Source organism: Pleuronectes platessa, chromosome 2 (genome assembly GCF_947347685.1).
Source record: "Pleuronectes platessa chromosome 2, fPlePla1.1, whole genome shotgun sequence".
NCBI classification, from domain to species: domain Eukaryota; kingdom Metazoa; phylum Chordata; class Actinopteri; order Pleuronectiformes; family Pleuronectidae; genus Pleuronectes; species Pleuronectes platessa.
The window spans coordinates 29,790,998-29,815,325 of NC_070627.1; the positions used below are offsets into that span (position 1 = coordinate 29,790,998).

The 24,328-nt window shown below is 40.9% G+C and overlaps 1 protein-coding gene across 1 annotated transcript in view; it reads left to right on the plus strand.

The window, feature by feature from the left end:
* LOC128459041 (receptor-type tyrosine-protein phosphatase gamma) overlaps positions 1 to 11,788 on the plus strand; it is a 342,929-nt gene extending 331,141 nt beyond the window's left edge. Inside the window, exons 21-29 of the mRNA XM_053444144.1 lie at positions 609 to 744; positions 1,928 to 2,074; positions 3,307 to 3,400; positions 4,583 to 4,659; positions 5,500 to 5,628; positions 6,274 to 6,420; positions 7,397 to 7,539; positions 10,345 to 10,480; positions 10,775 to 11,788. Coding sequence (XP_053300119.1) covers positions 609 to 744; positions 1,928 to 2,074; positions 3,307 to 3,400; positions 4,583 to 4,659; positions 5,500 to 5,628; positions 6,274 to 6,420; positions 7,397 to 7,539; positions 10,345 to 10,480; positions 10,775 to 10,924 — 1,159 coding nt within the window. The 3' untranslated portion in view covers positions 10,925 to 11,788. The remainder of the gene's footprint in view (positions 1 to 608; positions 745 to 1,927; positions 2,075 to 3,306; positions 3,401 to 4,582; positions 4,660 to 5,499; positions 5,629 to 6,273; positions 6,421 to 7,396; positions 7,540 to 10,344; positions 10,481 to 10,774) is intronic.
* The last annotated feature ends 12,540 nt before the right edge of the window (positions 11,789 to 24,328 follow it).

Here is a 24,328-nt window from a genome sequence, read left to right on the forward strand (position 1 = left end):
AGTATTTTGATAATCTGGGTTTTGGATAATGAGTCTATGAATGCAAATCCCTTTTAAAGAGAGAAGAACACTGTGGTCATTCTGTCTGTCATTATTATTGTAAAACAAAGGCATTAATTCCACCCTCTAATTATTTTAGCTTTTCACTGCCATAACATCTGCAAAAATGGCACAATATTATTCAAATTGAAGTAGCGGAGATACAGTATGACAAATGAAAATAGAGCTGGTAACACCAATGTGTTTGTGCTTTTCCCACTTAATAGTTGTTTTTGCTGCAGCTTTAATTTCGTATCTCACAAATCAATACGTGCTCATTAATTACGGCACCTTAATTGCTGTTAGACTTTATGTGGATTTGCATATTGTGTCACATAAATGAAAAAAAAATTATGAAAATTAACGCATTACAAATCTTTCCATCTTTAGATACTGTGAATATAGATGCCAAAAGTTCTGCTAAGTAATATGGATGTTCCGGCAAATACAGTGACATAGCACATTATATCAATGTAATTGCAACTTCACTGTTTCATGTCTGAGTCCATCATTACCTCTATTGTAATTTGGTTTGTGCTGGACCTCAGTTTCGATGTGTTGTGTTGCAGTGCTGGAGTGGGTCGGACGGGGACGTACATCGTCATCAACAGCATGCTGCAGCAGCTCAAAGACAAGAGCACAGTAAATGTACTCGGCTTCCTCAAACACATACGCAGCCAGCGCAACTACCTAGTCCAGACAGAGGTTGGTATATCCATGTTTGTGTGTGAACCAAATATCTGGTTTTCATGTTGTAAATTATGAGAACATGGACAACAAAAACATTTACTGGCTTAATTGTTTCTCACTACCGCTCTGTCTTTTTTTGCTCTGAAATATCTCACCCAGATGAACTTTAAGGTATTGAAATTGGGCACCATTTGATTTAATGTGAATCAATACTAGGTAGCCTACTACCAAGTCGATCGTTATAAAAGTACCTAAGACTGACCAGAAAACATGTTCTTTTTGTGGATTTTTCAAAAGGAAAAGGAATCATAGATGTTTATTTCTGGCTACTAGCCGGAGCAATATCAACATGGCTGCCACTATTCCCCTGGTCACTGTCCAAAGCAGGAAAGAACCATACGAATTTGATCAGGTTTAGAAATCAGGTAGTAGAAATAATGCCAACGGGATGTTTGTCAACACCTGGAACTGTCTCCATAGTCGAACTGGCCACCAGGACTGTGTGCAGGTGGACCCAGAAAAGATACATTCAGTTTTTGCCTATGTCTGTCATTACTATAGAAAAATCAAGCCAAAACATTCTGGATTCCGGCCATGCTCTGTTGCACTGGTAATGCCATTTGGAGGTTTGCATAGTAGTGATCACGGAATGGAGCAGTGGTATAATTTTTATCAGTACATTCATTGGACTAATTGTGAGGCATTATTTGCTTTCAATCAATGTATTTGATGTGTACTTTTTTTTTTATCTCATTTGCTAACATGGAGGGTCAGGGTTTGTGGCGCACATGCAGCCAGGCACCTGGGGGCAATCAAAACGTTTGGCTTCACTTTTGGGAGCTGTCCTATCCTCCATCTTTATATACATTCTATGGATTTTTCCTCTTGCCCTCTGTCATTTAGTGTGCACATGAGACCCTGCTGGACACATGTCTCCAGATGGGGCTCCCTTCATTGGCCCGAGTAGAAAAGAGCTAACTTCCTATGTTTTGGTTGCACAGCTGCAGTTGCACCTCATTTTGTACAGACCGACAGATTCGCATAGTGAAAGTAAATGTGCTTATGGCTAATACTTGCTTTTATTGTAATGCAAATGTAACACATAATCAGTTATTTGTAAGTAGGTATGAGTGAAAACATCTGTACAATGATCTACTATACCTGCTGTTAAACATCTTTTTTGTCTTTTCTTATCCAGGAGCAGTACATCTTCATCCATAATGCCTTGATGGAAGCTATTTTGGGGAAGGAGACAGAAATGGCAGCTAGCCAGCTTCACAGCTACTTCACCAGCATCACAACACCAGGACACACTGGCCGGATACGTCTGAATAAACAGTTCAAGGTGAAGGGACACATATGACAACACTATGGCACAATTGGCCAAGAGGGAAATTTCATAACACCAATGTTTTTAGATGAAAATGTACACTGGTTCGCCAAAACATTATGACCGGTGTAGTGGAGCCTTCTTTTCCTCATTACCCACCACTACAAGAGCCAAAGAGGCTCCAACCCATCTGGCCAAGACAGTTTGGTCCTTGGCAGTGTCTCTCAGGTCTTTGCATGTTTCTCCCACATCCGACAATTCTCTTTGAAAATCAACTATTCATCTGTGAGTAATATGTTTTGACTCAATTACAAAATATACTTTGTCATTGGACCATATAACCAAATCTAATTTCTAATATCATTTTCAAAGACATTAAATAAGCAATTAAAAATGTTGGTAGTTCATTAAATGATAGTACTTTGATTAAAAATCAAATATGAACTGGGTTCTGACTAGAGGCCAAAATATGGGAAAAAATACATTATAATCAGGACAGGATTATCTTATATTATGAGAAACTCATCCAAAAAAACAAATCCACAGGTATTTCATTAAATTAGCATGTAAGTAATTAAATAATATTAAAATACTGATATGTATTGACAATTGAATACAAAATAAATTATCCTCCTGTCAATCTCTTCATCTAGCCCTGGTTTGGGTCACTTTCTTGTGGTAAGTCTTGACAACAGGAGAGTATGTGGCTGATGATAATTCACAACATACGCTGCCATCAAGTCCCAAGTTTCAAGTAGATGAAGTGTGAGCAAAGAACAATGTCTTTCTTTGTGATGGTAATGAATTTATGACTTTATAAGAAGGTTCAAACTGCTGAATGAAGTCATGTTTTCAGCTGTTGTGTTGCTGAATAATCTTGTTCTTAGATTGGGGTTTTCTCTTGTGAGCTTTCTTCTCTTTAACCTTCAGGTATCGTTTACCTACATCGTTAAATAAGAAGCTTGATGACTCACAAACACAGCACATCTAACCAGCAGTGGGGGAGAAGTGCATTCTTGTTTTTTAAAATACATTGTACTATGTATATGAATGTGTCCTCAATTAGATAAATATGTGCACATTTTGTACAATTTGTATGAATCTGTACAATTGAGATGTAGTAAGTTAGTTCTCGAAATAATGAGCTTAGCGTAGCACAAACACCAGAAACTGGTATAAGTCAGTCTGTCATTCCACTGGTTGTTGGTGTAACACTCCCTCCCTCTCTTTTTCTGTTTTTTTTCCAGCTGGTAACGCAGTGTAATTCCAGATTCATGGACTGCTTCAATGCTCAGAAAGACTACAACAAAGAGAAAAATCGAAATTCCTCTGTGGTGCCATGTAAGTTTTACAATCTTGTAAAAATTGATTAAATCTGAAGAAATGAAGTGGCTCTAAAATAACTGGGTTCCTCCCTGGGTCAAACCACTTCAAGGGAATCAATGTTATCTGAGTAGTTGTTTACGTAATCCTGTTATAACTGCTGTCAAACATGCACTGAACTCTGGACAATCCTCGGTTATTCTCCGGAGGGACTGTATGTGAGAAATTAAATATTCAAGTGAGAGTCTCTGGACTTTTCCTGGAGTTTTTTGGGCCAGCTTATTTGTAAAAACTCCAGAAAATGTCTGTGTCTGATTGAGCCAATGTGAGAACACAGGAGGTAATTATCCGCCTCACTATAAAGCTTGTACCTGCAATCAGTCCTTTTCAAACAGGGCAGCAGCAAGAACTGAACGTGCACCAACCTTTAGTCTATACTATAGGACAGTTACTGTTACAAGGACAAAATGTTCTTGCGCTTTCTGTAATTAGCTTTTCTCTCCATTTGAAATTTTCATAAAAACCTATTATTGTAACCTTCTCTAAGCCCTGCAGAGCAAGTCATCTTTAAATGTAACAGCACCTCTGCACAACCATGACAAAAGTATATGCCTATTAGAATTGTTTTTGTCACTATAAAGCAATACTAAATGAGTGACTGTAAATTTACGAAATGTAATATTTGCACATAAAATCAAGGCAATTTAATCAGATTCCCCCAAAATGTTTTTTGCAGTGAGTTTCTGAAATGTAAACAGAGCAGCCCTGATTATCATTTTCATACCAGCTTTTAAAAACTCATTAGCTGGGGCGACCTGATGGTGGAATGGTTATGACACACACCACAAGGGTGCAAATGCACTGAGCAGTCAACTCCAGGCTGTTTGCTGCTGCTGTCCATCCCCACCAGTCCTATGTGTCTCTGCTATTACTATATCTAACAAAGGCACAATACATAGTAAATTGAAATACTTCTCGTCTGTATGTTGACTGGTCTCAGTATGATCATTCAGCTACTCTGTTTTGTTTCCAGCTGTTGCGTAATCTGTTACTGGTTGTAGCCAATAACAGTGCAAGCATGATACACACAGACTGGCCTTTCAATGGGAACTATTCTAATAAGCTGATTTATTGCTATTCTTTTCCTCTCTCCATGCCACCCTCCCTTTCTACCTCACCTTTCTGTCTGTCTCTGAACAGCGGAGCAAGCCAGAGTCGGCCTAGCACCTTTGCCTGGCATCAAGGGCACCGATTACATTAACGCATCTTATATCATGGTCAGTACATCCACTTCTTCTGTCAGTCATTGATCTCCACTGTTACATCAAGGTTTTTTTTTTTAAATACTGCAAAATCAAAGCTGCAGAGACTGAGATATTCAGACTTTAATCGATAGGATGGGTCTAGCTCCAAATACACTGGATTCTACTCTTCCCCTTAATGCAAAACTGACAAATAAAAGATACACCAGTAGGATGAATGAATGATGAAATCACTCAGAACTGCTATAGACCTGAGGACAACTGCACCTTAGACTTGACTTAGTGTGTCTCACCTCTGAAAGCTTTGATTATGAATAAAACCCAGACCCAAAGAAGAGTGAATATAACTTGGGTCTGGTCTGATATTTGGCTGTAGGTCAGGACCTCTATACAATGCTGTCATGTGTGATGAAAACGTCAAATTAAAAATGTCAAGTCTCAAGTCTAGAGCAAGGAAAAATTCCTGATTGACTAGAGAGTGGCATTTTCCTGCTCTCTTGAAACCCAGCCAAAACCAAAAAGGTCATCATATGTCATGTTTTCACGGGCTGATTAGAACTCTCCATAACTACTGACATGATTTTGATGTGTAAATTCTGTGGATTATCTCTCTAAAGAGTGACTTAGAAGTTCAGATTAGCCTCTGAATCCAAAAAGCCTGTAAAAAGCAGGTATGTATGAGGATATGACTGTTGTCAGGTGAAGTCACTTATCTCCATGTATGCGCGACAACGAACTCACAGCTCATCTAATAGCAGCTCACTATCACCCTTTCATCAGTTGATGCCATAATTTGGTGTCATTCTCCCCCTTAACCCTTTTTTATTTGATGTTTTATTCCTATCTTTTCTACAGGGATACTACCGTAGTAATGAATTCATAATTACCCAGCATCCTCTGCCCCACACCATAAAAGACTTTTGGAGAATGATCTGGGACCACAATGCACAAATTATTGTTATGCTCCCCGCCAACCACGGACTGGTATGAATCCAACATACATGCACGCACACCTGTGTTTAGGTTTTATGAATTAGAGAAATCTTCACACAACTTCATGGCAAGATTTTTGTGTTTTTGTGTAATTCTGTGTAATTGTTGTCAGCAGCAAAGTGACCACCACACAATCACTTGCTTGTGCTCATCTGACAGTTTCCTGACTTTTATGAAGCAGGAGTTACATATACACTGATAAGCATCCAGCCAAATACTCACCTAACACACACACACAAAGAAAGATTCACAAACACACAATCATCGATTGCAAACATCCCATCTCACAGTGGTTTGATGCACCACAGCCACTTTAGCATGGGACATTCATTGATGGGTTTTGCTCAATTTAAATACAGATAATCATATATTCAGACTTTTGTATAGATCATTTAATCTATACATAGGTCTACTTACACACATTGCAAGAATAGAGCATAAAGCACAGGATTTTTGTTTTGTTTCACTGTTATCTACTCAAAGTGAACATTTCAGTTCATTGTTGAATTGAGTGAACCTTTTCATCCACCAGTATGAATTTTTGAACAGAAAGTTTACTGAATGAATAATGTATGCTGTTTTACATTGTTGAATAATAAAGACAGAAGTAAAACTGTGTGTCTGCTGTTTATGCAGGCGGAAGATGAGTTTGTGTACTGGCCCAGTCGGGAGGAGGCGATGAACTGTGAGGCGTTTACTGTCACTCTCATCAGCAAAGATCGACTATGTCTGTCCAACGAGGAGCAGATTAGCATCCATGACTTCATCCTTGAAGCTACACAGGTTTGTGTTTGTGTGTGTGTGTGTGTGTGTGTGTGTGTGTGTGTGTGTGTGTGTGTGTGTGTGTGTGTGTGTGTGTGTGTGTGTGTGTGTGTGTGTGTGTGTGTGTGTGTGTGTGTGTGTGTGTGTGTGTGTGTGTGTGTGTTGTGTGTGACAGAGGCCCTTTCAGACCTTTGAATCCAAAGTGGACAGCTCTGGGTGTGAAGACATCCAAGACACATTGACCCTGTAAACACCTGGTATAGACATGTTGTTTTGGTGATCTGATCACAGGTGGACAGCTCTTAGTACAGTTGTGAAGGCACTCAGATCCAATCACTCCAGACCACAGTCGGAGGTGGTCTGGTACGTGTCCACAACAGTCACATATGCGTCCTGGGCCACATATGAAGGACCTCGTACTCAGCTGATGTCCTCTGACCTGCTTCAGTTTCATTGAACCTATTTGTACTCTTAACATATATGTTAATTTGTATGTAGAGCAGGAAGTGAGACTCTATCACAAGTGATCACAGGAGACACATTGAGGAAGCATTTATTTTAAAGACACATGTACTTAGCACTGGCCACTTGTGATCAGATCTCTCAGGACGGATGTTAATACCAGGTGTGAACAGGTTCATTGAGGACACATTTAAGATCTGCTCACCCAGACACATGGGGCCATATTCTTTTCCCAGTGTGAATGCAAATGTATCAACACTTGATTTAATATTTCTTTTACTATTTCAAATGAGAAATATTTTATGAATTTTGTTTGGGCTGTGTCTAGTGCATTGAATGCCTCTACACTCAGATTGACTAATAACAATTTTGAATTTTCCTAAATGCTGTCCTATGCAAAACAGAAAATCAAAATTGCTTTACTTTGATTAAAGTTACATTGACAAGTTGAATATGACCGTTCTAAATCAAACATGCCTCGTCTAACCTTTATCTCTCTTGCTATCTTTCTGCTTGTTTCCAATTTTGAAACCAGGATGATTATGTTTTAGAGGTTCGACACTTTCAATGCCCCAAGTGGCCGAACCCTGATGCACCCATCAGCAGCACCTTTGAGCTCATCAACATCATTAAAGAAGAGGCGGCCACCCGCGATGGACCAACCATCGTCCACGATGAGTCAGTCAAATTTTTTGTTTACTCATATTATTTAGTAGAAAGAATATATGTCACATGTTTTTATGTATTTCGACACACTTCAAAACATGGCTTCATTTTTAAATACATAATGCTAGTTATTATGACAAACTACTGAGGTTCATAAAAAACAGCAGAAACTCAAGACAATAGAAAAATACAGTGGCGGCTTTGGCTCAGGAGGTAGAGAGGATAGTCCACTTACTAACGTCCACTTATTGTCAGGGTGTAGATCGCAGGGGGACCCACATTTGCAGAAGCCATGTAGAATAACAAAAGTGTCCTGTAATTTAAGGCAAAGGTACTTACAGAAAATAAGGTAAGTCCGAAACATCTACAAATCACTGGGATCAAAAGAAAACACGAGGAACAAGAAAAACTCACAAGAGAAGGATATGAAGATGAGTGAAGACCAAAGGGTGAAAGGCAACGACAGTCACAGGGGCCGGATACAGGTCAAAAAGACAGGAAGTTAAGTCAGAGAGTGGAAACTTCAAACTACAACAACTAAATGCAAAATGTCCACAAAGAAAAGTGCGAAACAAAAAAAAAACATATTTATCTAAGAGTCCAAAGCCTAGAGTCAAGGCACTTATATGTCATTGGTTTGATCCCCAGCACCTCCACACCACATGTCAAAGTGTCCTTGGGCAAGACACTATCCCCAAATTTATCCAATGATCATCTGTGTGTCTGCTAAATTTTTATTTTTTCTTCAATAAGAACCCTGCAATCAAAGAGCATATTGGTCAGTCCTGACAGAGATCATGTAAGAGATCAGATTCCTACTTATTGTTTTACAGCCATTTTTATTGCAAGTGACAGTCCTTATAACCCCCTAACTCCCCCCACAACAGGTAACTCAATAAACTGCTCAATTAAAATTAATGAACGTGTCTTTCGTATTGACACACATTAGCGTTCTTGAACAACACTCCAGCAGCTCTGCTCATGTTTATTCATTAGAATAATGAAGATTGCTTGTCGCATCCTCCAGAAGAAGAGCGACTAATTGAGCACTTCATGTGGTTGCTATGCTGCAGTCGACTCGTAGCACCTAAGAGATTGTCAGTTAGAAACTTGTCCTAATTGTCTGTGCGCTCATTACTCAGCCAGGCATGGGTTGTAAGCAGCGGTTTGTGCTGCTCTCCTGGCAGGGCTGCTAATGGAAGAGGAGACCCCTGACATAGTGAAGGACCCAGTGTTCCCCAGGGAGCCTTACGCTGGAGTGAGCTGTCATGCTTAGGTTAATGCTTTTGCTGAGAAATATTTTAACGCAAAAATGATGCTTACGATATGTGAGTGTCTCCACTCTGTGGCTGAGTTGTTGTCAAGGAAATCTGGAAAAATGAGAGATGGAGCGGTTTTTAAGAGGCGACAGAGAGTGTTTGCTGTGGCCAGATTTAATCTCCAGCAGGTTGTGATCATGAGAGAAACATGCACTGCGAGATACTCGTGATATTTTGTAGGTCTTCAACCAAATCTCTAAAAGATTTCGACATGAAGCTAATGGAATGGGGTCTCGTGAGGGGGTTTCAGACCCTGGTGTTAATGCAGTCCAGCACATAGCCAATCACAGAATTTAAGGGGTTTCTCACAAAATGTTGCTTGCTGTGGACTACCTGTTCTTCTGGGGGGCCACTCAGCTTCATACATAAATAGTTGTGCAAAGAATTAAAAAGCAGGGCTGGTGAAGTTCCAATCCTGGCTGTTGTCTCATCTCCACAAAGTTGATCAATCACGGTGTGAAGTAGGTGTGAATGTGAAATTGTTGACTCTGCAAAGGAAGAAGTGATTAGACAGAGCCCCCAACTTAACCAGGATCTTTTTTAGGTGGTTTCTTAAACTATTTCATCAAGCAGCCCGGAAGATGTATATGTAAATAATGGAGTCTGGCTTTGTGTGTGTTGTGTTATGTCAGAAAGGGTCAAATAGTTAAATCCCCCCAGTCAAGTGTGTCCATAAATTGTGCCCCTACACAAATTACATGACAGTTTATAAGGTTGCCTCCCTGAAAGTGAATATATGGTTACAGAAATTTCAAACATTCCACTTATTCACTACGGAGGCCTAAAAGTGTCATGTAATCACTGTTTACCCAGACTGTGTCATTTTAACATTACAACTCTGTTACACACATTAGTGCTCTGTAATTGGCATTATTACAAATACTTGATGCTTTACAAGTTGAGAAGCCACAGTCAGGCCCACAACCTGATCAGTGAAGCGTTGTTTACACTGCAATGACAGAGAATGTCCATGAGAAAAGCTACTTGATTACCCTCAGCTCTCTATGAACATAACCCAGTGAGATCATTGGACAACTGAGTGCTGGACACCCAGAATATTGAGAGAACTTTATTTTTAAGCATGTGCTAAAAACAACAATATACAAGGAAGTAATTATAATAACAATACTTGAATTGTAATAGGTACAGATACAATAAGCACTATATTAATATTCACAAAAAGAAAACGAATAAGACCAAGAAGAAGTGTGGTGAGTTTCAATTTCAGAATGAGGAGCGAGAAAACACTTCTGTAGCTAACAAAGGTATGATGATGATGTGAACCAGAGGGAGTGAAAAAGCAGTTACAAGACATTGAATGATTCCATGAATGGACCCAAAACAGTAGTTTTGTATATTATTGTAAGTTTCCATTTTCATTTTTTGACACTCAGACAGAACCTGGAACCAAACCCTCAGGTGCATGTGCAGAGAAAATAGATTAAAATAGATTAAATCACAACGACTTTTCCCTCTTGTGTGTGTGTCTGGTTGTCAGGTTGGGAGCGGTGTCAGCTGGCATGTTGTGTGCCCTCACCACCCTGTCTCAGCAGCTGGAGAGTGAGGGCGCCGTCGATATCTACCAGGTGGCCAAGATGATCAACCTCATGAGGCCAGGAGTCTTCACAGACATTGTGAGTCTGACAACACTGTAACTGTCCTTTTGAACCATCCCTGCAGGCGTCTTGTTCAAGAGTTTAAGTAAATCATATATTTTCAGGTTCAGACCAAGTTCAGACCACTACAAACAGGACAAGACGTCATGGCTGATGATCAATTCTGGTTCAAATAACACATGGCCTCAGTATAACTATAATCTAGCTACAGTGTCACTTCAGGACTTGGCTCGAAGAAGAAGAAGAAGAAAAGCATTGTGGGCATATATTGTTCTCATCTTTTCACTCTTCCTGTCTCTGATTGGTCCACAGGACCAGTACCAGTACCTATACAAAGCTCTGCTCAGCCTCATCAGCACCACAGAGAACAGTTTGGGTCCTCTGGCCAGGGACGTTAAAGGGTCCATGGTGTCCATGTCAGACCAGTCGAACCAGGCAGAGAGCATGGAGTCATTGGTGTGAGGGAGGTCCCTCAGAGGCCTGGAACTGAGTGTGTCCTGTGTGTCCCAACACCCTGTGAGGTCCCTGAACCTACAAAGCTGGCACTTAACTTTGTAAAACGTCGAGGAACTATTGAGGACAAGACTTTTTGAGGCCTTTTTTGCCAGACTCTTGGTTAAAACAAATAACCGGATTACTTTTTTACACTGATAAAAAGTTTTTGATATTTATTTTTTTCGCCATTTTATGTCTTAATGTTCTCCTACTGAAGGGTTTGCACCTGCGTTTTGAGTTTCACAGTGGCGTTGGTAGGCAACGAGAAACACCTTTCTGTCTTTTCTTGTTTGCACTATATAATGTCAGTGTTACTGCCTATACTAAAGCTGACTCAATTGGCTTTTCCTCACTTAAGCTCTGATTTTTTTCTTTTTCTTTTGACATTCCATGACATTTGCCCTTATTCAACCAACTGCTTCTGTGAAGGACATTGTTCTGCCTGCCCCTTACCAGTTCATTTAAAGCAGCGGATGGAGGAAGTTACAAACTCTCAGCCTCAGTAACAAAATGCTGGTCATCTTCAGCTCAGTATAACCTCCTCCTCCCTGCTCATCTCTAATATCACATTACCACTCATTTATCACAAGAGCCAAGATCTGGGAGGCTTGTCACAGACAATTAGTGCTTGTTTTCTGAAAGTAATTTCCCTCTCATTTTTATTTTGTTGCCACTCTCTCCTGTTAGAAAGTCACATTCATGTTAGAGAACCTGACGTGGTATAACAACTGCTACTGTGAACTTTTATTATTTCTTTGTATAATTCATAATATGCTTTTTAATATATGGGAATACTGTATGTATACATATATAAATATATCCTCATAATAACTTTGTGATTTTGTACATGTTCTTTGTGGCCTCCTGCCGCAGGCCGGTTGATTTACATTACATCCGATAATTTACCACTCCAGTGCTCACAGCTGACTCACAGCAATCTGGGAGCAGACACTCTCAGTCCTCTATGTTCTTGTATGCTGCCACATCATTTGTCCTCACACACACTAATACACACATACAGATGCCACAAGTAGAGATTTTTGATTCAAAACATCTGATGAGCTACAACAGACTAGGCAACCTCTTGCCATTTTGCCATCATTTCGAAAATAACGTTGGGAACGTTTTTTTTGTTCTGGTCATTGAATCATTTTGATAATGAAGTCAGAGATGAAAAACACATAACATATATGTGGAGCCATCATTTACCCACATGCAACTGTATGTGTGTGTGTGTGTCATTGTATAGGGTTGAGTAAGTATGATCTCCCCCGGGGGACAGCAGACTCAACAACAAACTCTATGCAACAAATAGCTTATGTTCTAGAAATGAAACAGGGTTTAAAACAGTTTTTTGGCTTCTCAGTGTTAGTCTAGATTTGACACTTCACAATCAGTTTTTTTTATAAACATATTCATTTTAATTGTGCTCATGTTGTCTCAAACATGAAAAACATCTTTGGTAACCAGAATCTGACAAGAAATATTTCCCAATAGGATTTCCCTTAAGTACTAATTTGGAGACCGGGAGCTGATGCTTTTATAATAACCATACTGTATGTTTGTGATGCTTTATTTCTGATGACTCATTTCAAAATGATCAATTATCCTTCAGTTTGCCACCTATAGGCTTGGGTAAGATGAGCTGCAGTATTTTGTTTGCAGTTTAGTTTTTTCATTATATCGTTGCCTGATCTAAAAAGGTTGAGGCCTATGCTGCTTGTATCAGCTCCAACACAGTGCTCTACAATATGGTGAATGAGAGCTGTGTCTAACATGAGAAGACAGTTACTGTTGCATGGAGTAGCATCACTAATGCCCAAAATATGCTGAAACAAAAAAGTTGTCTTTGCTTTCAACATAGTTTTATTTCCTTGTAATAATATGAGAAGAACCTGAAAATGCATTTGTTAAGAAAAATAATCATTACACAACCCTACCCCTCTGTCAAACTGGAAGGATAATTTTCTATATTTTTGTTTCTGTCTACAAATTCTATCAGAAGGTGTTAGCCTCTCACTCACTTCTTTCAGATCAGCCCGTCAGAGAAGGAAGAGAACCCACCCCCTACCCCTGCTTCTGATTGGCTAATCTACCCATTGCCTTTGTTGGTTGGGTTGGTCAAATTTGGGATGAAGGGTGATGATTGGTTAGGATTAGGGTACAGATATTAGAGTAATGGCGAAGCCTCACATATACAGGTCGAAGTTGAAACCACCCTGCGATTTGCCTAACACAGGTTGTTTTATTCGCCTCCTAGCTTGCACAGATTGGAAATGAACAGAATGCAAAGATTTGCCCCAAATACATTCTCGTATGTGTGACCAGGACCTGAGCACCTTAGAAGCAGAGTAGGATCAAGTAAAACAAGTAATTTCCTAAAAAAACTCAAACAGGTTTATTTTATGACGATAAAACATTAACAGAATAACACCCATCTGTCCTTTAAATCCATGGCTAAAACCAGATGTGATCAAACTGCAGCTGTTAAGACACCTGAAGAGATCAAATACAATATGCTGCAAACTGAAAATCAAGCAATCTCTATATGTAACTGTACGAGCAGAAACTGCACGTTCCAATTGTGTTTGTTCAAAGACAGAACAGGTCCGAGAGCCATGCTCGCTGTCAGGAGTGACTACTCTTCCTGCCCTCCCAAGGCCTTGTGTACATATTCACCATTCTTCACTCACTTTTCTCCGGAGATGTATTTTTGTGGCCTACAAGCAAAAAGCAGAGTCTCAGATGTTTCCTGCTTTAGCTGCAGTAACCTCTCACACACACATATACATAATTACTTACTTACTTTCTTTTTTTTTCTTGAGGATGTTCTAACTCTACCACAGATTTAAATGATATTCTGTACCTGTGAAATGAACAATTGTGAAAGTGTTTTCCTTACTTTTTTCCACACAGCACAAAACAGTGTGTAATGGTGAGAGAAAGGGGGAAAAATTTATTTCCATTTTTTAAGAAACTTTAACCAAAGACTTGAATCCTTCCCGAGCAGCAAAAGATTTTGGATGAGCTTTTCTCTCTCTTTTGCCGACATCTCTCTTATGACTGCCCAACCCCCATCAGCCAACCACCACACACGCACATAAACAGACACCCGGACAAACACTTCACCTAGACCTATTTTTTTTTACATTGGCATTGAAGTTCTTTCATTTACTGGTGCCATTATCATTTGGGACATTGAGAAGAATCAATGGATAATCTGAGTAGGTAGAGCATTAAAGACATATACTATTTCTCTTTATCTTGCAGTATTATCTCCCCAATGGGGCACACAGTAGAAACTCTCCAACTTTGAGGGGGAAATCTACAGAGCATCTTTGTTTCCCGACATTATTTCATTTTCTATGAATATTACATTTCTCATAAGTGCCTGGTCACACCAGAAAGACGCAAAGCGAAATTCATATGTACATATTAAAAGATACATAAAAGTGAACTAAACTAGCATTCAATATAAGATGTTAGCTAGCCAATGATGCTGGTTTGCTTCCAGTTGCTAATATTCAGGTAAAATTGCCAATTCTATCCATACCTGCAGGCTATGCTGCATCTCTCTACAGAGCACGAGGGACATTCATCTTGGGTGAAGTAATGCTATCAAATTGATTAATTTAATAGCATTTTTACCTCTCCGGATCTCCCAATTATCAGTGTTGACAGTTTACTGGAGCTTTATGGTGTGGATTCATATATAGAATGTACTGTTGAGTGAAATAAAGTGTAAAATGTGCTGGTGTGACCAGGCCCTTCAGACTGTCACTGCCATCTTTCTGTCCCTGCTTTCATGCAATTCTTGAATTTTCTGAATGAAAAATGTTTTGTGTTGCCTTTGAAGTGCACACGCAGCTGTACTGTCAATGAAAATGTACATATATATTTTGTTGCCTCTGTAACATAGACCTTCTCCTGAAACTGTGTATTCTTGAACTGTGTCGGGGGAGTGTTTGAAATGGTATCATACACATTTCCATTATTTCCTTTTGACTGATTTTGTAACATAAACATTACATTTCTTTTACTGTTTGAGTTTTGTGCCACAGAACTCTCACGATGGTTCCAAACAGATCCATCTGATCTATTATAACACACTTTTTAAATCTATTCTCTTTCATGTGAACTCACTTATGGCATTGCTGTCCATGCTGTATCCTGTGGAAGCCAGGTGTCTCTGTATCCACATCATCAGATTCCAGTTTCCAGCTTCAAGCCCTCCATTAATGTCCAGGCAGTGATTGTGATATTAAGATGTTATCCACCTTTCTTTTGATTTCTTCTGGTTTTCATCCTTTGGAAGCTACGAGTCTGCTGTCAGCTCTCTTGTATGTTTCTTGATAATGTCCTCCTTATTGACCCATTTTGGAAAGGTGGATGTTCCTTCTTCTTTTTAAACATGAACTAAGAAAGAAAAACAGACAGATTTCTTTTTCCCTTTTTGTTTTATTGAAAGCTATATCAAAGCATTCTATTATAGTGTTATTTAATATGTAAATGGTATTGCTATACATAAAATAAAATATGGGTTTTGATGTAATTTTCTGAAATAGTTTGTGCTATATGTTTGTAGAGACTGTAATGTCTCTGGTGAAGCAACTTTCCCAATAACCTGCGTGTTCTCATCGAAATCAAATATACTAACACTCTTTCAGTATAACTATGAAATTCCGCCATTGTATCTGAACATTTTCAAATATACGTTTTATTGAAAAACATCCATCTACCGACAAATTACTTTTTATTTCTGTCTGTATGTGGAACGCATATCTTGCAAACCCCCCTAACTTAACGGCCTCGCACATGGCATGTGGATTGTAAATAATAATAATGATAAAATCTCCGACAAGGATTGTGGGTAACAGAAAAGAAGAAGGAAGGAAAGGGAAAAAACATCAACACACACTGTCAAACAAACAAGTGATGAGGAATTAGATGAAGAGCTTGATAAATGCAAAACAGTTGAGGTATTTAAGATCATTCTCAAGTTTAAATGAGAACATAAGATCTCATCTGTTAACCAGGTTGCATTAACAAATGGTTTAAAGAAAGCAGGTGGGGATATTACAATGGTGAAAATGTTGAGGGATGGTTGCTGGAAAGATGAAAGAATGCTGAGCAGAAAATGAGCAGCTTGACCTGCAAACAATTTGTCAGAAAGAAATTGTAGAAGGTAAACAATAGGTGTGAGAAGCATGGGTGATATCAGCAATTCCCATTGGAGAAGATTTGGATGCACATTAAAGAATGTTGACAGGAAGAACCGTTACAGGAATGAGAATGTTGCAGGCATAAATGCAGGCAAAAGGCTGGACAGTCAGTCAGTGTTACTGGACTTTAAAGATGATGTTCTTCTGGGAAAAAAGTCATGGTTGGTTATGTGAGCTTAAAAGTAAGTTAATAACCCGTAAATTTCTTAAAATGCCGGCGATGTAGTCACATTGTGCGTGTGTGCAAGGGAAAACAGAGATGTAGAGTGTGGTGGAAACAGCCAAAATAGAAATTTGCAATTCTGGTGGGGAGCATACAGTATGAGGAAGCAGGCAGTGGAGGTCCAGCCAGTAAGACCTGAGCAGAGCATAATATGCAGAGGGAAAAGACATCAAAGAACGAGTCAGAATGAGGAACAAAATACCAGACAAAGAACACCATGCAAACACCAGACATCTGCTGGTGACTCCTAACACCTGCTTACATCTGTTAGTTGGTAACTTAAATTGCAGCAGCAAAGTTCTTAGATATGAAAGATTTATCTGGAGAGAAAACATGCAGATCTACACTAAGTCAATTTGAAGGTTTCTTGGAAAGGTCACCCAATCATCCCATTATGTGCATACTTTTCTAGAAATTTGATTGCAAACAAGAGTTAAAATGATATATCAGCTGATTAAAAACAAAACAAGATGTCATCAGTGTACAGGAAACATGGCTTAAACCTGTTTAAAATACGGTCTTGCAAGATACTGTAGCATACACAAGGATAGAATCAATGGAAACGTATCAGTAGTGGTAAACTATACAGACAATTAGGGCCAGCAAAGGAGTTGGACACAATAGTTTTGACAAAGAAAGGAAGCATGAAAATATAGAATTTCTATAACCCATGCAAACAATTCAAGAAAGGAAAGCTTGAGCTCACATTGGTTACACACACTTTGGGAGGGGTAAGTCAGTGGAGGTTATTAAAAGACACTATAGGAAGCTACCACTATCTAATATTGGTTGATCTAGGAATAGGAAGCAATACAAAACAAGGTGAAAGAGAAGGAGATGAAATTTAGGCGGCAGACTGGAACAAATTAAAAACAGTCAATGAGGCTAAATTGAAAGGTGTAAATCTCAATGTATTAATCAGCGCTGAAAACAGTAAAATCATAATAGATGGCATAACAAGGAAAAAGACAGGTTCCGTGGTAGACTCAAGTGTGCCAGAGCAATACACAATAGAATTAAGGCCAATATGTTTTTTTAATAAAAGCACTAGGCTTTGTTTTAGATGTTATTAACACCTATTCCTGCATCCCCCCCTCAGCCCTATCTGCTGCTGTTACCTGCTCACTGCATGCCACAACCCCCTCACCCTCACATCCCCGAGATCCACCCCTCCCCGCTGCTCTGATCACTGCCAGTGTGGCCCCACTCCCTCCAGCTTCCAGCCCTCTGCCATTCTCCACAGCTGCACCCCTCCATCAGGCGACCACACAGACCCCCCTCCTCCTTCCCCCTACCATCACGGCGGAGCAGGTCACAGGAGAGCTGAGGATACTGCGCCCTAGGAAAGCAGCTGGCCCTGATGGGGAAGACGGTATAAGAGTAAAGACCTGATGGTGCCACGTAAACATCATGCTATATTAAATTGTTGCGAGTGTCAGAGATCAACCAGCGGTTTACATATATTTTCATCCAAATGAATCAACATAGTTTTGCTCAAGGTTTAGGTCATAGTTGTAAGACTCCTTAACTAGACATTTGCTCCTCCTGAAGCACTTACATGGAGTTATTTGCAATCAGAGCTGGATATTTCTGATATTTCAGTCAGGGAATTCTGTTCTGAAACCTGGCGGATCACATAACATGGACCAACGCCTGGAAAAATCATTCAACAGGTGACAGTCGGACCAGAAGCTATTCGCCTGCACTTACGTCCAATTGTTGTACTCTGCATTCACTTAAAAAAATTAATCTGGGAAGCATTCAACTTTTGTTTTCAAGTTCACCAGTTTCGTAGGTTCTATGTCTGAAACCATTAACATAAGTAATTAAGTTCTGTGGAGAATCAATCAACATCATCTAATCCTGCACAACTGGCAAAAACAAGCTCATTAGGACTGTACTTTCCTGAAACTTCTCTCGCCGCCAACAAGAGCCGTCGTAAAACTTCCCCACCAGTCCCCAAATAATTTTAGATGTTGATAGAAGCAGTCACATGCACCATAGCTCTGTGGATGGTATGCTGAGGCCTTGTTATGCTTTATTTGAAGCTGCTTAAAAACTTGCACAAACAACCGACGTGTGAAATTTGACCCTTGATCACCTTGTGATATTTTGTAGATCCCAAACACTGATACGAACTGGCTCTGGGCCTTCACTACAGATTTTGCAGAGATGGAGCAGAGTGGATAAGCAGCTGGATATCTTGTTGACTAACACAGGGTGTGGGCTCCAGGACCCCCACAGTCAAGCAGGTGCTCAAACAGCTGTCTCACTGCAGGTATTGGATACAAAGGAGCTGGTTTTATTGTTTGATTAGGTTTGCTTGTAACCGGATAAGTGAAACACGTTTTTATGTATGCAGAAACATCACATTTTGAACATGGCCAGAAAGAAATGCTGAAGCACACGATTTAAGGTTTTTCTCATACATACTGCAACATTTTGAGCTGTTACAGTCCTTAATTTAGAATTAAGGACAGTAATATGATTCACCTTCCTGCCTGAGATGTAAGCAAAACTAAGTCATACAGGTCCTTTAGACTTTAGAGACGGGTCATCTTTTGCTCTTTCACCAATTCTGAAATACAAGAAGATCAGTTGGCAGGGACAATGCAAACGTTTAGCTGTGAAGCCAGCTTATCCGATAAGGCTTCACAATCAGTCAGAGCAGCAGTCATTGCATAAGTCACAACACAAACTGTAAACACAGCATGGTCTGGTTCACTGACCCTCTGCTTTTATGGAGCAACCCCCCAAAAAATCCTGTGGTCAGGGATCTTTTCAGGGAGTTTTTATAGCTGTGGCACCTGTCTTATCTGCTTGAATTGATACTTCAGATATCCAACTTCATGTAATTTGGCCAAACCCGATTCCCTGCCAAGTCATTTCCAAAGGCCGCAGCACGGTTCCTGGCAAGAACCAAGAAAAGAGACCACATATCACTATACATATACACTGGCTTCGGTTGAATCTAGAATAGAATTTACAATTCTCCTACTCACCTTCAAGGCCCTTAATAATATTGCACCATTATACCTTAAAGAGCTGAAAGTACCTTATCAACCCACTAGAGCACTGCGCTTCCAGAATTCAGGCTTACCTTTCGTCCCCAAAGTCTCTAAAAGTAGAGTAGGAGCCAGAACCTTCAGCTATCAAGCCCCTCTCCAATGGAATCTTCTCCCACTTTCAGTTCGGGAAGCAGACACTATATGGATGTTTAAGAGTAGGCTTAAAACCTTCCTTTATAATAAAGCTTATAGTTAGAGCTGGTCCAGGCTTGTCTTAGACCTGCTCTTAGTTATGCTGCTATAGATCTAGAATGTCGGGGGACAAATGACACACGGAGCTTCTCTTTCCAGTTTCTCCTTCCTCTTCTCAATCGTTATCGAAACAAAGAAATTCATATTTCATCAAAACATGTTACCGACTTGACTTCTTCCCCAGAGTCCCTTTGCCTTATCATCCACAGATCCAGGGCCGCAGCTGTGGTCACATCATCAGAATCAGAATCCTTTTATTTGCATAGTATATTTGCACATACAGGAAATTGCCTTGATGTGGTTGGTGCACTGTACATATAACAACAATCGGACATAAAACAATTTATACAGTAAGACAACAATATATATAGTAAGACAATATGTACAGTAAGAAAAAATAAGCTATGCATGTGCGGTGCCAAGGTGTAGAAGTTGGTTTCGGATAAATTATGTGCAGGGGGGGGGGCAGAGTCACTGTGATGCAGGGGGCTTGTTTGTGAGCCCCACTGCCATTTGGGGAAAAAACCATGGATTACGATCTGTGGAACGCATATCAGAGATCGTAATGGTGGATCCAGTGGCAGATTCTGTATCGTGCTGGCTGATCTTGATAATAATGGCGTATCCTTTATCGTGTTGGCATCTGACAACGGTGGCGGACCACGATCGAGGTGGCAGCTGATGGTGTATCCTAATGGCGGCAGTGGACAATGACTATGGACTATATTGGCATCCGATCTTGATGTTGGATCATGATCTTGCCGGCTGCTCACCACAGACTATGATTGCAGCAGGACTGCTTGATACAAGTATTTCTCCTCAGATATTTGACCATTACTGACAATAATCCATCAATTCATTGACCTTCTGTTATGCTTCAAACTGTTAATCCTTATCAATGCTGCTAAAACCTTTATCTTGATGATGTTCTCCTTTACACTTGACATCTATTGCACTTCTGTCCGTCCTGGGAGAGGGATTCCTCACATGTGGCTCTCTCTGAGGTTTCTATGTTCTTTTTACCCTGTTAAAAGGTTTTTAGTAGTTTTTCCCTACTCTTGTTGAGGGTTAAGGACAGAGGATGTCATATCATGCCCTATCAGAATATGGGCTATACAATTATAAAAAGGCTATAGAATTTGATTGATTGATTTCCCAGAAGGATGTCTCCTCCTTTAACTTGCAGTTCAGGACAATCACCAAATTGCCTCCTGCCGTGCCAATTGTTGGTTTCAACAATAAGCAAGCATAACCAAAGTCAATCTCAGAGGTTCCCATTGGCTTAACTTGCATTTGAAATGGAGCCACCAGTTTCTGTGGGATTGTGAATAGTGGCAGCTAAACAAGCCGACTTCACCTAGCGCATTTTGCTTTTTGCCTTTAAAAAAAGGAATTTCTTTTTTCCAGTGTCGAAAAAAAAAAAAATCCATTAGACTGATGTTCCAGCTTTGGTGAATTTTTTGTGTGAAATCTCTCTCTCGTTATTCTGCTCACTAAAGATGTGCATACACATACTCGTCAGCCAACATTGCAGCCTCATTACAACATGTGACCTTGTGTAATATATGAGGCAATACAATCAGGAACAGACCATTGAAACTGCTATAATACTACTAGATCACAATTTTGCAAATGTTGTCACACCAGATGAGGAAACATGCGTTTAAAATGTGAGACTATAATCCTGTGCAAATTCCACATGTTTGTTTACCAGTCTTGTGCCAGGCCCTAAAGCGTTGGCGATAGGCTTATGGAATTAACTCATCTGCCTTTAAAAAAGCTGATTTGACCATATTGTAATCTTATGTCCGTCAGGATCCACAAAATAACAAACAAGAACCCAATAGCACGACACTTGAGCAGTTTAGATGTAGCAAGAGTTTATGTTTAATGAACGAGCAGGGGTTAAAACCAGGTAGACAGTCAATGAGGGAAAACAAATCGAATTGGGAGCAGGCAAAAAGGGAATCCAAGGTCTAAGAAGGCAGTTCAGAACAGGAATCAAGCAGAGCAGAGAAACGAGAAACAACGATGGAAAGCTAGGACACCAACTAGACTAGACAATCTGGCACAGAACACAGGAAATGGGCCGGTATATATAATGAGTGACTGATTGACTGATGGAAAGCAGGTGAGTCGACATAAGTTAGTATACGGCAAAACAGAAAATAGGAAAGCAGACAATGAAAATATTATGAGCTTTTTTTATTATAAACTCTTCATGATCCAATTTTAAAAGCAATTTTCTGTTCAAATGTTAACCCAGTCACAGGAATACTTGCATCACTCTCACCTCCAGCACATCGGCGCACATCGTCCTGCAGCGCACATCGTCCTGCGGCGCACATCATCCTGCGATGCACATCATCCTGCGATGCACATCGTTCTGCGGTGCACTTCCTCCCTTCGGCACACATCGTCCTGCGGCGCACATCATCCTGCGGCGCACATCATCCTGCGGCGCACATCATCACCACACATCGTCCTGCAGCGCACATCATCCTGCGGCGCACATCATCCTGCGGCGCACATCATCACCACACATCGTCCTGCAGCGCACATCATCCTGCGGCGCACATCATCGTGCGGCGCACCTCATCACCGCACATCATCCTGCGATGCACATCATCCTGCGATGCACATCATCCTGCGATGCACATCGTTCTGCGGTGCACTTCCTCCCTTCGGCACACATCGTCCTGCGGCGCACATCATCCTGCGGCGCACATCATCCTGCGGCGCACATCATCACCACACATCGTCCTGCAGCGCACATCATCCTGCGGCGCACATCATCCTGCGGCGCACATCATCACCACACATCGTCCTGCAGCGCACATCATCCTGCGGCGCACATCATCCTGCGGCGCACATCATCACCGCACATCATCGTGCCGCGCACATCATCCTGCAGCGCACATCATCACCGCACATCGTCCTGCAGCGCACATCATCCTGCGCCGCACATCATCCTGTGGCGCACATCATCACCGCACATCGTCCTGCTGCACACATTATCCTCATCGTGCAGTGCACTTCATCCTGCTGCGGACATCATCACCGCATATCATTGTGCAGCGCACATCATCCTGCGGCACACATCATCGAGCGGGCATTTCATCCTGCAGGGCACTTCATCCTGCACCGCACTTCATCCGGCAGCGCACATCGTCCTGCGGTGCACATCATCACCGCACATCATCGTGCGTAGCACATCATCCTGCGGTGCACATCAATCAATCAATCAATCAATCAAATTTTATTTGTATAGCCCATATTGACAAATTACAATTCGTCTCATAGGGCTTTAACAGGGTGTGGCATCCTCTGTCCTTAACCCTCAGCAAGAGTAAGGAAAAACTACTAAAAACCCTTTTAACAGGGTAAAAATATGTAGAAACCTCAGAGAGAGCCACATGTGAGGGATCCCTCTCCCAGGACGGACAGAAGTGCAATAGATGTCAGGTGCAGGAAAACATCATCAATAATCAAAGTCTCTAGCAGCATTTGATGAGGGTAGACATCCCGAAGGACAACCCCAACATGACATGCCAAGCAGTCCCGCTGCAAGCACAGTCCATGCTCAGCAACCATCCAGACCACGATCCACCATCCAGACCAGACGCCACTCCAGTCCTCAGTCACCGTCCACCGCCGCCCACCAGGACCCACCACGAGCCGCCGCCACGGTCCTGGTCCAATGCCTGTACCCGATGCCAACGCGACACAGGGTCCGCCACCAGCACCACGATCAGCCCACATGACTCAGAATCCGCCACAATGGATCCACCACCACGACCCCCGGTGCACGATCCACAAACCGCAATCCATGGTGCAGCCACAGAGGCCCTGGATCTGTGGGTGATAAAGCAAAGGGATTCCGGGGAAGGGGGATAGGGATGGAGAAGAGGAAGGAGAAGCTGGAAAGAGAAGCTCCGTGTGTCATGTGTCATAAAATAGAACAAGTAACGTTCTGCCACACTAATTAGCTCTGACTATAAGCTTTATCACCACACATCACGGGGCGGCTGTGGCTGAGGGGTAGAGTGGTCGTCCTCCAACCTGAAGGTCGGCGGTTCGATCCCCAGTCTGACCCATCTGCATGCCGAAGTGTCCTTGGGCAAGATGCTGAACCCCGAATGGCCCCTTATAGAATAATAAAGTGCTGTGAATAGATGCACTGTATGAATGGGTGAATGTAAAACTGTACTGTAAAGCGCTTTGAGTGGTCATCAAGACTAGAAAAGCGCTATATAAATACAAAACCATTTACATCATCCCGCGGGCACATCAAAGGAGGAGGGTTGGACGTAGAGCCAGAAGTTCCATCCCACATAACAGCCTTTTGATTAAATTTGATATTCTACCATTTAACAATACAGGACAAAATCGATTTATGTATGTGGGTCTAGATACAGCATTAAAGTTATTAAGTTTTTTGCATTCACTTTTATTTTAAATTTTTTGGGGCATTTGTCTCGGCATATCCGCGATAATTATCCCAGAAAAACAGAATAACTTGTTTGTGAAGTGAATGTAATACGCTTCTGTAGAAGAAAGCTTATTTTAAGTTCCAAACATATTTAGGGTGTTTTTTTCTCACTTTCTGTGCGTCCTATAGCGACCATTACATTATGCAAATTAGGCGATGACGTAATTTAGCGAC